The 13,120-nt window shown below is 29.9% G+C and overlaps 1 protein-coding gene across 1 annotated transcript in view; it reads left to right on the top strand.

The window, feature by feature from the left end:
* The window catches only part of LOC106080378 (uncharacterized), a 30,228-nt gene that overhangs the window by 7,514 nt on the left and 9,594 nt on the right, over nt 1–13,120 (top strand). The window contains exons 5-14 of the mRNA XM_013241753.2: nt 219–865; nt 936–1,243; nt 9,029–9,589; nt 9,657–9,814; nt 9,887–10,032; nt 10,177–10,537; nt 10,604–10,719; nt 10,786–10,955; nt 11,024–11,105; nt 11,174–11,452. Coding sequence (XP_013097207.2) covers nt 219–865; nt 936–1,243; nt 9,029–9,589; nt 9,657–9,814; nt 9,887–10,032; nt 10,177–10,537; nt 10,604–10,719; nt 10,786–10,955; nt 11,024–11,105; nt 11,174–11,452 — 2,828 coding nt within the window. The remainder of the gene's footprint in view (nt 1–218; nt 866–935; nt 1,244–9,028; nt 9,590–9,656; nt 9,815–9,886; nt 10,033–10,176; nt 10,538–10,603; nt 10,720–10,785; nt 10,956–11,023; nt 11,106–11,173; nt 11,453–13,120) is intronic.

Below are 13,120 nucleotides of genomic sequence, written 5' to 3'. Positions count from 1 at the left end.
ATTGAAACGCCCACACAGAAAACTAAGCAAAAAAACAAAATAGAAATATAGCGCCACATCACAAAAATGCTAAACTGCTCTCTCGTTCTAAGCAATAGATTGTTACATTAGTGCAGGAAACTATAAGATCATGAAGCATTCTTAGATATAGCAGCCAAAAAGCCAACCCATCTATGCAATAGATAATTTCAATCTTTTAATTTGTTTACTACTTACAGATATGCCTGACAACTCCTTGGGTTCCTCATTTGCCATTGTGGACTCGCCTTCGCTGACACCCGAATTGCTGGCCAATTCTGCAGGTTCCTTTTATACCATCCAAAATCTTCGCAGTACTTATTTGCTGAGTGCTTTGCACAGCCAATCGAATAGTTTTACGGTGCATAGCATTGATATACACTTGAAGCCTTTGTTTCTATACAAAATTCCCCGAGAATGTGTGGACATATTGATTAGTTCCAATATCTTGTATTCAATACAATATGTGGACTATTATGCGGAACCTACGCCGCCAGCAGCAGCAGCAGCTATTGCCGCCGGCAGCAATCCAAAACCGGAGCAAAATAATCAAAATACAGAAAAAGAAAATCGTGATATGGATGTTGAAAAACATGAAAAATACGCTGAAGAGATAGCCGCTGTTATGGAGGGCATCAATGATGGTGATGAGGCCTCAGGCCAGCATAGACAGAATAGCAGTAGTGGCCTAAAACGAGATGCCAGTCAAGAAGATAGTGTGGCTACCAGTGCAGCTTCAACCACCTCTGAACATTATAGTCAAGACAGTTTGACACCGAGTAATTCCATCAATGCTGTGGGTGTCATCAGTAGTGCTATGGCCTCTTTGAGGAAAGGAGATGAAGATGTAGGAGTATTTTAACTCACACTTTAAATTACAGAGTCTTGTAACGATTTTTTTGTCTTTTGTTTTTTAGAAATTCAATGGCTTTTCCCAATTGGGTCTCTTTCGTTTTGAACATGAAACTGTCTTGAGTCTTTATCAAATGGCCACCTTCCGTCCACCAACGACTAATGAAACCATATCAAAAGATGAAAAAACCAAAGTATTTGAAAGCAATGAAATTCGCTCACCCATGGACTATGTCAAGTTCTATGAAACGGCCGATGTTAAGGAGGAGTACTCATTGCGTCAAATGGAAATAATGCAAAATGAATTTCCCAAAATCAACTTTGATCCCTGCTATGTGGTTACCAACAAGAATGTCTATTATATACAACTCAAGTAAGTTTAGATCTTGACACAACAACAAATTAGATGAACAATCATAGAAATCAGATCAAAAAATACCTGAATCCTAAAGAATTAATATCGGGATTTAGTCGGACATACCAAGAAAAACTCGATGGGGAATTTTTGAAAATTTTCTCAAACTTTAATTTTTATAGAAAACTATATGGACCGGGTTTCCCAGCTGTGCTTGCTTTTGCAATATATGTAGCAAAATTATCCTTTGAATATTTATTTTCCACAACTAAAGATCTTTTAGTGAAATGCCATGCTACGTAAATGGTATTTGTATGTCGTTTGAGTAACAGTATAATAACATAAATGTTTTTATTTGAATCCCATATGATCTTTATTGGTCTATGAATGCTCGGTGGGTTTAGGGTCATTTAAATTTGGATGTTAGATGTACTCTACTCTTAAAAAAATTATTTGTGCTCAATATTCTCATGGGTGTAGACCCCCATGATGGTTGTTGATGGGTTTAGGTGGTGGTGTAGACCCCCAGAACCGTGGTCCCGAATGTGCGTATCAATTTTGTACTCTACTCCCAAATACCTTTCATTTGAGTCCCATATTGTCATGGTCGGTAAATATGTAAGTCCGATTTAGGGGTGTTTTGGGGGATGGGGTGGTCCCCGAACACTTAGCCCTGAAAAATATCAGCATCGTGGTCTACACTCAAGATGATATGAGGTGTCCCCAAAACACTTGGCCCGATATAAAATTGATTTTTTAGTACCTTTAATTTGAGCCGCTTACTGCAATAGTCAGAAAATATGTCCAATTTGGGGGTGGGCCCTAAAAAATATCAATATTGTGCTTCACTCTCTTTTAACCCCAAATTGTCATTTTGAGCCACTCAGTGACTTGGCCCTGAAAATATAAACAGATTCGTGTTCTATTCTAAAATATCTTTTATTTGAGTCCCATATTGCAATGGAAAGCGTATACAGTGGGGGTGTTATCAACACTTTTTGCCAAATGTTGATATCAAATTCCTATTCTTCTCCTAAAGACCTTTCATCTGAGCCCCATAGTACTATGGTCGGTAAATTTATCCTCTTTGGGGACCTGTGTCTAAATTTCATAGCTATGGGAAATTTTGGAAAAATTTCATTACTATGGGAAATTTTGCCAAATTTAATTTCTATAGGAAATTTTGTCAATATTTCATTTCTATAAGAAATTTTGTCAAAATTTCATTTCTATAGGAAATTTTGTCAAAATTTCATTTCCATGGGAAATTTTGTCAAAATTTCATTTCTATAGGAAATTTTGTCAAAATTTCATTTCTATGGGAAATTTTGTCAAAATTTCATTTCTATAGGAAATTTTGTCAAAATTTCATTTCTATAGGAAATTTTGTCAAAATTTCATTTCTATAGGAAATTTTGTCAAAATTTCATTTCTATAGGAAATTTTGTCAAAATTTCATTTCTATAGGAAATTTTCTTATGTTTAAATTTTTAAAGGAAATTTAGTCAAAATTTCATTTCCATGGGAAATTTTGTCAAAATTTCATTTCCATGAGAAATTTTGTCAAAATTTCATTTCTATAGGAAATTTTGTCAAAACTGCATTTCTATAGGAAATTTTGTCAAAATTTCATTTCTATAGGAAATTTTTTCAAAATTTCATTTCTATAGAAAATTTTTTCAAAATTTCATTTCTATAGGAAATTTTGTTAACATTTCATTTCTATAGGAAATTTTGTCAAAATTTCATTTCTATAGGAAATTTTGTCAAAATTTCATTTCTATAGGAAATTTTGTCAAAAATTTCATTTCTATAGGAAATTTTGTCAAAATTTCATTTCTATAGGAAATTTTGTTAAAATTTCATTTCTATAGGAAATTTTGTCAAAATTTCATTTCTATAGGAAATTTTGTCGAAATTTCATTTCTATAGGAAATTTTGTCAAAATTTCATTTCTATAGGAAATTTTGTCAAAATTTCATTTCTATAGGAAATTTTGTCAAAATTTCATTTCTATAGGAAATTTTGTCAAAATTTCATTTCTATAGGAAATTTTGTCAAAATTTCATTTCTATAGGAAATTTTGTCAAAATTTCATTTCTATAGGAAATTTTTGACAAAATTTCATTTCTATAGGAAATTTTGTCAAAATTTCATTTCTATAGGAAATTTTGTCAAAATTTCATTTCTATAGGAAATTTTGTCAAAATTTCATTTCTATAGGAAATTTTGTCAAAATTTCATTTCTATAGGAAATTTTGTCAAAATTTCATTTCTATAGGAAATTTTGTCAAAATTTCATTTCTATAGGAAATTTTGTCAAAATTTCATTTCTATAGGAAATTTTGTCTAAATTTCATTTCTATAGGAAATTTTGTCAAAATTTCATTTCTATAGGAAATTTTGTCAAAATTTCATTTCTATAGGAAATTTTGTCAAAATTTCATTTCTATAGGAAATTTTGTCAAAATTTCATTTCTATAGGAAATTTTGTCAAAATTTCATTTCTATAGGAAATTTTGTCAAAATTTCATTTCTATAGGAAATTTTGTCAAAATTTCATTTCTATAGGAAATTTTGTCAAAATTTCATTTCTATAGGAAATTTTGTCAAAATTTCATTTCTATAGGAAATTTTGTCAAAATTTCATTTCTATAGGAAATTTTGTCAAAATTTCATTTCTATAGGAAATTTTGTTAAAATTTCATTTCTATAGGAAATTTTGTCAAAATTTCATTTCTATAGGAAATTTTGTCAAAATTTCATTTCTATAGGAAATTTTGTCGAAATTTCATTTCTATAGGAAATTTTGTCAAAATTTCATTTCTATAGGAAATTTTGTCAAAATTTCATTTCTATAGGAAATTTTGTCAAAATTTCATTTCTATAGGAAATTTTGTCAAAATTTCATTTCTATAGGAAATTTTGTCAAAATTTCATTTCTATAGGAAATTTTGACAAAATTTCATTTCTATAGGAAATTTTGTCAAAATTTCATTTCTATAGGAAATTTTGTCAAAATTTCATTTCTATAGGAAATTTTGTCAAAATTTCATTTCTATAGGAAATTTTGTCAAAATTTCATTTCTATAGGAAATTTTGTCAAAATTTCATTTCTATAGGAAATTTTTTCTAAATTTCATTTCTATAGGAAATTTTGTGTAAATTTCATTTCTATAGGAAATTTTGTCTAAATTTCATTTCTTTAGGACATTTTGTCAAAATTTCATTTCTATAGGAAATTTTGTCAAAATTTCATTTCTATAGGAAATTTTGTCAAAATTTCATTTCTATAGAAAATTTTGTCAAAATTTCATTTCTATAGGAAATTTTGTCAAAATTTCATTTCTATAGGAAATTTTGTCAAAATTTCATTTCTATAGGAAATTTTGTCAAAATTTCATTTCTATAGGAAATTTTGTCAAAATTTCATTTCTATAGGAAATTTTGTCAAAATTTCATTTCTATAGGAAATTTTGTCAAAATTTCATTTCTATAGGAAATTTTGTCAAAATTTCATTTCTATAGGAAATTTTGTCAAAATTTCATTTCTATAGGAAATTTTGTTAAAATTTCATTTCTATAGGAAATTTTGTCAAAATTTCATTTCTATAGGAAATTTTGTCGAAATTTCATTTCTATAGGAAATTTTGTCAAAATTTCATTTCTATAGGAAATTTTGTCAAAATTTCATTTCTATAGGAAATTTTGTCAAAATTTCATTTCTATAGGAAATTTTGTCAAAATTTCATTTCTATAGGAAATTTTGTCAAAATTTCATTTCTATAGGAAATTTTGTCAAAATTTCATTTCTATAGGAAATTTTGTCAAAATTTCATTTCTATAGGAAATTTTGTCAAAATTTCATTTCTATAGGAAATTTTGTCAAAATTTCATTTCTATAGGAAATTTTGTCAACATTTCATTTCTATAGGAAATTTTGTCAAAATTTCATTTCTATAGGAAATTTTGTCAAAATTTCATTTCTATAGGAAATTTTGTCAAAATTTCATTTCTATAGGAAATTTTGTCAAAATTTCATTTCTATAGGAAATTTTGTCAAAATTTCATTTCTATAGGAAATTTTGTCTAAATTTCATTTCTTTAGGACATTTTGTCAAAATTTCATTTCTATAGGAAATTTTGTCAAAATTTCATTTCTATAGGAAATTTTGTCAAAATTTCATTTCTATAGGAAATTTTGTCAAAATTTCATTTCTATAGGAAATTTTGTCAAAATTTCATTTCTATAGGAAATTTTGTCAAAATTTCATTTCTATAGGAAATTTTGTCAAAATTTCATTTCTATAGGAAATTTTGTCAAAATTTCATTTCTATAAGAAATTTTGTCAAAATTTCATTTCTATAAGAAATTTAGTCAAAATTTCATTTCTATAGGAAATTTTGTGTAAATTTCATTTCTATAGGAAATTTTGTCTAAATTTCATTTCTTTAGGACATTTTGTCAAAATTTCATTTCTATAAGAAATTTTGTCAAAATTTCATTTCTATAGGAAATTTTGTCAAAATTTCATTTCTATAGGAAATTTTGTCTAAATTTCATTTCTATAGGAAATTTTGTGTAAATTTCATTTCTATAGGAAATTTTGTCTAAATTTCATTTCTTTAGGACATTTTGTCAAAATTTCATTTCTATAGGAAATTTTGTCAAAATTTCATTTCTATAGGAAATTTTGTCAAAATTTCATTTCTATAGAAAATTTTGTCAAAATTTCATTTCTATAGGAAATTTTGTCAAAATTTCATTTCTATAGGAAATTTTGTCAAAATTTCATTTCTATAGGAAATTTTGTCAAAATTTCATTTCTATAGGAAATTTTGTCAAAATTTCATTTCTATAGGAAATTTTGTCAAAATTTCATTTCTATAGGAAATTTTGTTAAAATTTCATTTCTATAGGAAATTTTGTCAAAATTTCATTTCTATAGGAAATTTTGTCGAAATTTCATTTCTATAGGAAATTTTGTCAAAATTTCATTTCTATAGGAAATTTTGTCAAAATTTCATTTCTATAGGAAATTTTGTCAAAATTTCATTTCTATAGGAAATTTTGTCAAAATTTCATTTCTATAGGAAATTTTGTCAAAATTTCATTTCTATAGGAAATTTTGTCAAAATTTCATTTCTATAGGAAATTTTGTCTAAATTTCATTTCTATAGGAAATTTTGTGTAAATTTCATTTCTATAGGAAATTTTGTCTAAATTTCATTTCTTTAGGATATTTTGTCAAAATTTCATTTCTATAGGAAATTTTGTCAAAATTTCATTTCTATAGGAAATTTTGTCAAAATTTCATTTCTATAGAAAATTTTGTCAAAATTTCATTTCTATAGGAAATTTTGTCAAAATTTCATTTCTATAGGAAATTTTGTCAAAATTTCATTTCTATAGGAAATTTTGTCAAAATTTCATTTCTATAGGAAATTTTGTCAAAATTTCATTTCTATAGGAAATTTTGTCAAAATTTCATTTCTATAGGAAATTTTGTCAAAATTTCATTTCTATAGGAAATTTTGTCAAAATTTCATTTCTATAGGAAATTTTGTCAAAATTTCATTTCTATAGGAAATTTTGTCAAAATTTCATTTCTATAGGAAATTTTGTTAAAATTTCATTTCTATAGGAAATTTTGTCAAAATTTCATTTCTATAGGAAATTTTGTCGAAATTTCATTTCTATAGGAAATTTTGTCAAAATTTCATTTCTATAGGAAATTTTGTCAAAATTTCATTTCTATAGGAAATTTTGTCAAAATTTCATTTCTATAGGAAATTTTGTCAAAATTTCATTTCTATAGGAAATTTTGTCAAAATTTCATTTCTATAGGAAATTTTGTCAAAATTTCATTTCTATAGGAAATTTTGTCAAAATTTCATTTCTATAGGAAATTTTGTCAAAATTTCATTTCTATAGGAAATTTTGTCAAAATTTCATTTCTATAGGAAATTTTGTCAAAATTTCATTTCTATAGGAAATTTTGTCAAAATTTCATTTCTATAGGAAATTTTGTCAACATTTCATTTCTATAGGAAATTTTGTCAAAATTTCATTTCTATAGGAAATTTTGTCTAAATTTCATTTCTATAGGAAATTTTGTGTAAATTTCATTTCTATAGGAAATTTTGTCTAAATTTCATTTCTTTAGGACATTTTGTCAAAATTTCATTTCTATAGGAAATTTTGTCAAAATTTCATTTCTATAGGAAATTTTGTCAAAATTTCATTTCTATAGGAAATTTTGTCAAAATTTCATTTCTATAGGAAATTTTGTCAAAATTTCATTTCTATAGGAAATTTTATCAAAATTTCATTTCTATAGGAAATTTTGTCAAAATTTCATTTCTATAGGAAATTTTGTCAAAATTTCATTTCTATAAGAAATTTTGTCAAAATTTCATTTCTATAAGAAATTTAGTCAAAATTTCATTTCTATAGGAAATTTTGTGTAAATTTCATTTCTATAGGAAATTTTGTCTAAATTTCATTTCTTTAGGACATTTTGTCAAAATTTCATTTCTATAAGAAATTTTGTCAAAATTTCATTTCTATAGGAAATTTTGTCAAAATTTCATTTCTTTAGGACATTTTGTCAAAATTTCATTTCTATAGGAAATTTTGCCAAAATTTCATTTCTATAGGAAATTTTGTCTAAATTTCATTTCTTTAGGAAATTTTGTCAAAATTTCATTTCTATAGGAAATTTTCTTATGTTTAAATTTTTAAAGGAAATTTAGTCAAAATTTCATTTCCATAGGAAATTTTGTCCAAATTTCATTTCTTTAGGAAATTTTGTCAAAATTTATTTTTGTATGGCTTTGGGAAATTTTGTTAAATTTTCTTGTTTATAGGAAATTTTTTTAAAAATTTCATTTCTATGGGAATTTTTTTAAAAATTTCTTTTCTATGGGAAATTTTTTAAAAATTTCATTCTGTGGGAATTTTTTAATAATTTCCTGAACTCAAATTCTCTCACTAATGGGAAATTCTATTAAAATTTCATATTTATAGCAATTTTTTTTTTCAAAATTTAATTTCTATGGGATTTTTTTTTTAATTTCATTTCTAGCGAAATTTTTAAAAAATTTTATTTCTATGGAAATTTTTTAAAAAATTTCATTTCTGTGGGACATTTTTTAAAAATTTCCTGAGTTCAAATTCTCTCACTAATGTTGAAGACATTAGCAATTAGCGCCCCAAAGACTAGAACATTGAGGTCTGATCTGTGTGGTATTTATTGCTTTCACGAGAAGCTTAGCTGCGAGCTACCGGGCGTTTTCACACGTTGCGGATGGTGAAATGCTCCATACGCAGTAGCTGCGATGGCAGGTGCGGAGAATCAGCGGTATCGAGCAGAGAGTCTCAGTGAGCGGACGGGCGACACCGGCTCTTGCACAAATACTAAGTGACTATAATGCTCGATATGACAAGGCGAGTTTTTGGCGCCTTTAATTAACCAATGGCCACCTTGTTCCCGCGGCGATTGGTCCTTTGGACCAGAACGAGCTTGCTCAAAAAAGGAGCTTGACGAGGATCGCCTCCTTCACATGAAGATGTGGCTATAACAACAACAACATTCGTGAGTCCTTCTTCAGCATTGTTAAACTTCTTTAACAAGAGCCGCTCGATAAGACGCCAAAGTCTTCCCTTTGGATATGCGAAATACAATGTCAAGAGATTATACATCAGACTTTTAAACCATTAGCTTGCTTTCTGAAAATTGTTTTATTATTACCAAAGCTTATATCTATAAAAATATACCCTTTTTTATTTTCTCTTTACAGAAAAGAACCTTTTGCAATATTTCTTGAATCCGCCTTGGCAGGTGAATGGACTCAATGTCGAGATTTCTGCAATACATTTGATCTAACCTATGAGGCTTGCATTGAGTTTGCTGGCGATTATTTGTTGCGACGTAAAAAGGTTACCCAAGCCCTACTAACCTATAATACGGCACGCATCAAACCCATTAGGACAGCTCTAAAATTAGCCATGTTCGGACAGACAAATGCTTTAATGCATCTTTGTGCTATGGCCTTAAAACTGACGCATGTGCTCAAATCGAAATATTTTTGTCATCCCATTATAAAAACGCTATTGCATGACATAACCTACCGTCACTCCGAAGATGTTCAGCCCATTTTGCCTCCCACACCAGCGTCTTATTCGGCAGATGGAAAGGTAGAGGTAAATGAGGGTCTACCATGTAGTGACTACACATATGGCGTAGATGAACCTATGAGTCAGCTACAAATGTCAGCATCATCGCAATTTCATTTGGCCAATTTGTTGCTCATCACTTTGGCCGAAAAGGCTGTTAACGATAAAAATTATATACCTCTGTGGTAAGTGAGAAAAAGGCATTTTTATTTTCTCTTAGTCGTTAAAATTATTTTTAATTTTGCTTTTTAGGAATTTCCTGGTAACAAATGGCAAATATCACACAAATATGACCAGTATTGTTCTTTGCCAGAGTGGTTTATTTTCGGCTGCTCTACTTTTGGCCAAAGTGCGTGGAGTTTTTATAGATACATTTTTGGCTTTAAATAGTGTGGTGGGTCAAGAATTTGGTATGTCATCTTTGTTCATTTTTTTGTAATAGAAGGAATTCTAATATTTTCTTTTGTTTTCTTTTTCTATAGGCTGGTACTCTGAGGTTAATGTGTGTCTATACAATTTGAGTGACACCATGTTTACCGAAACCATAACATACTTGCCCAGCGTTACCATGGGTTATTTTGGTTTTGTACAGGAAAAACTGCAACAAATTAGACCAAGTGTTTTGAGAGTAAGTAAAACAACAAAGATAAAACAAAGTGGATTTTGATCTGTTGTAAGGAATAACTCAAATCGTTCAAGTCCCGTAAATCACAAAAACTTGTGTCACTCAAAAAAAAGAAATCTCATGACTTTTCTTTCTTTTCCTTTTAAGCGCTTGGAACAACAACTCAACCCATTTTCACCAACCCTGCGACCCATCGTTTCACACACCTCATCCACATCACATTCGAACGACAATAATACATATTTGCTGGAATTTTGTAAAAATCTCATCGAAACTTATTTGGCTGTACTCATACACTTGGAATCTCAGCGTTCTACAAATGATCGGGTTCTGAATGCTTTAAATACCTTCCGTTTAACATACGAAGACAATCAGTTTGCCATCGAGGCTACACGTTTTAAGCCCATATCGGCGGGATGTGCCCATTGTGCGTGTGTAGTTGATGGCGTTGCCTATTTTTGGGGCTCGAATGGCGTGCCTTGCAATTACAGTGCTAGTAAATTATCAGGTAAAGAACTAAACCAACTGCAATACAAGACAAAGTAATTTTACCTATTCCGCATATCTCTTACAGATTCCCCAGAACCTCCATATGCTGTAAAAAGTCTTGATCTTCTAGCTCATTTAAATTTACATGTACATGCGGTTAAATGTGGTAGACAGCATACACTTATACTCACCAATAATGGCGTAAGTTTTAGCACTACATATAAAAGTTTTTTTTTTATATTTTAATAATAATTATTTTTTCCTCAGCTCTACTCATTGGGCAATAATAATTTGTGCCAATTGGGCATAGGAAAACAAATGCAAATGACTTTGCAACCCATGCTGGTCAAGGCATTTGATGGTAAAAATATAACAATTCTAGAAGCTGGTCAATATCACAATGCCGTGGTAGCTGATGGTATTTTATATACCTGGGGGTAAATATTAAAAAACTTAATCCAAGACCATATAAACTAATTAATTTAAATTTTGTCTTATATTCTAGTTGGGGTGTTTATGGCCAATTAGGCCATGGTGATACAGAAAATGCAGCTGAACCAAAAATGGTTTCTTTTCTTAAGTATAAGGTAGAATTCTGTTCGTTTTTAATTGCCATGTATTAAGATTTTTCTTTTCTTTTTTTTTTTTTTTGAAGAAAATATTACAAGTTTCACTGGGTCATGCCCACACTTTGGTGTTATGTGAAGGACCTGCTGGCCGTAATACTACAGAATTGTATGTTTTTGGCTCCAATAACTTTGGTCAGCTGGGTTTGTCCGGCTCCAAGCCGGAGAGTGAACAAAGCGGCAGCTCTAAATCCTCGACAGATGATGGTATCAATTATAGTGGCCAAGTTAAGTATTTGCTGCCTCAAAAGCTGGAGATAGCTGGTGCCTCCAGAATAAGACTGATTCATACAAAATTTTTCACTAATGTAAGTACATATTTCTAGAAAATTTTATATATGTATCTCCTAACCCACTTGGGAAATGTGGGTAAGGCAGAATTCTAATGGGTCCTAAGCGCCTTTGTCCAATTTGATCTCAGGAGAAAATCCATCGGTTATTGATGCCCAATTAGACGTGTTTGTGTTTATTGTACCACATCTATTGTTTACCAGCTAATAAAATCGAATTTAGGTCAAAACGATAGCGAGCCAGCTGGAAAGTAAAAAGATATTAGGAACCAATGGGTTGCCATTTTGCTAAGAAGGCTTAGTTTCAAATGAATTATTCAATCCAAACCTTTGAGGGGTATCCAAATCCAATGACCAAAAAAAAGAAAAGGGTAGTTGTGGTACCCTTTCCTTCAGTTTTAGTACCCTTTCCTTTGGAAAAGGGTAGTTTTAGTACTCTTTCCTTCGGGAAAGGGTAGTTGTAGTACCCTTTCCTTTGATAAAGGTTAGTTTTAGAAAATTTTTTTTGCGCAAGGGTAGTTTTAGTACTCTTTCCTTTGAAAAAGAGCAGTTTTAATGCCCTTTCTTTTGGGAAGGGTAGTTTTAGTACCCTTTTTCTTTGGAAAAGGGTAATTTTTGGTTTAGTACCTTTTCCTTTGGGAAAGTGTAGTTTTAGTACCCTTTCTTTTGGGAAAGGGTAATTTAAGCACACTTTCTTTTGGAAAATGGGAGTTTTAGTACCCTTTACTTTAAAAAAGGGTAGTTTTAGTAGCCTTTCCTTTAAAAACGGGTCGTTTTAGTACGCTTTCCTTTAAAAACGGGTCGTTTTAGTACGCTTTCCTTTAAAAACGGGTAGTTTTGATAACCTTTCCTTTACAAAAGGTTAGTTTTAGTACCCTTTACTTTGGGGAAAGGTGGTTTTAGTATCCTTTAATTTAGAAAAAGCTAGTTTTAGTACTCTTTCCTTTGGGAAATGGTAGTTTTAGTACCCTTTCTTTTAGGAAAGGCTAGTTTAAGTATCCTTTTCTTTTAGAAAGGATAGTTTTTCCTTTGACAAAGCTTACTTTTAGTACCCTTTCCTTTGATAATGGGTAGTTTCAGTACTCTTTCTTCTAGGAAAGGGTGCTTCAGTAAACTTTCCTTTGGAAAAGGGTAGCTTTAGTACCCTTTCCTTTAGGAAGGGGTAGCTTAAGTACACTTTTCTTTGGGAAAGGGTAGCTTTATGACCCTTTCTTTTGTGAACGGGTAGTTTTAGTACCCATTCCTTTAAAGGGTACTAAACCTTTCCTTTAATTTTAGTACTCTTTAGTTTGGGAAAGGGTAGTTTTAGTACTCTTCCCTAAGGAAAGGGTAGTTTATGTACCCTCTCCTTTGGGAAAGATTAGTTTTAGTACTCTTTCCTTTGGGAAAGGGTAGTTTTAGTACCCTTATCCTTTGGGAATGGATAGTTTTAGTAAAAAGAAAGGGTACTTCAGTACACTTTCCTTGGGAAAAGGGTAGATTTAGTACCCTTTCCTTTGCGAAATGATAGCTTTAGTACCCTTTCCTTTGCGAAATGGTAGCTTTAGTGCCCTTTCTTTTGGAAAAGGGTAGTATTAGTACCCTCTCCTTTGGGAAAGGGCAGTATTAGTACCCTCTCCATTGGGAAAGAGTAGTTTTAGTACATTTCCATTGGGAAAGGGTAGTTTTAATATCCTTTCCATTAGG

Source organism: Stomoxys calcitrans, chromosome 2 (genome assembly GCF_963082655.1).
Source record: "Stomoxys calcitrans chromosome 2, idStoCalc2.1, whole genome shotgun sequence".
Classification (NCBI taxonomy): domain Eukaryota; kingdom Metazoa; phylum Arthropoda; class Insecta; order Diptera; family Muscidae; genus Stomoxys; species Stomoxys calcitrans.
This window is presented reverse-complemented; position numbering and strand designations above follow the sequence as displayed.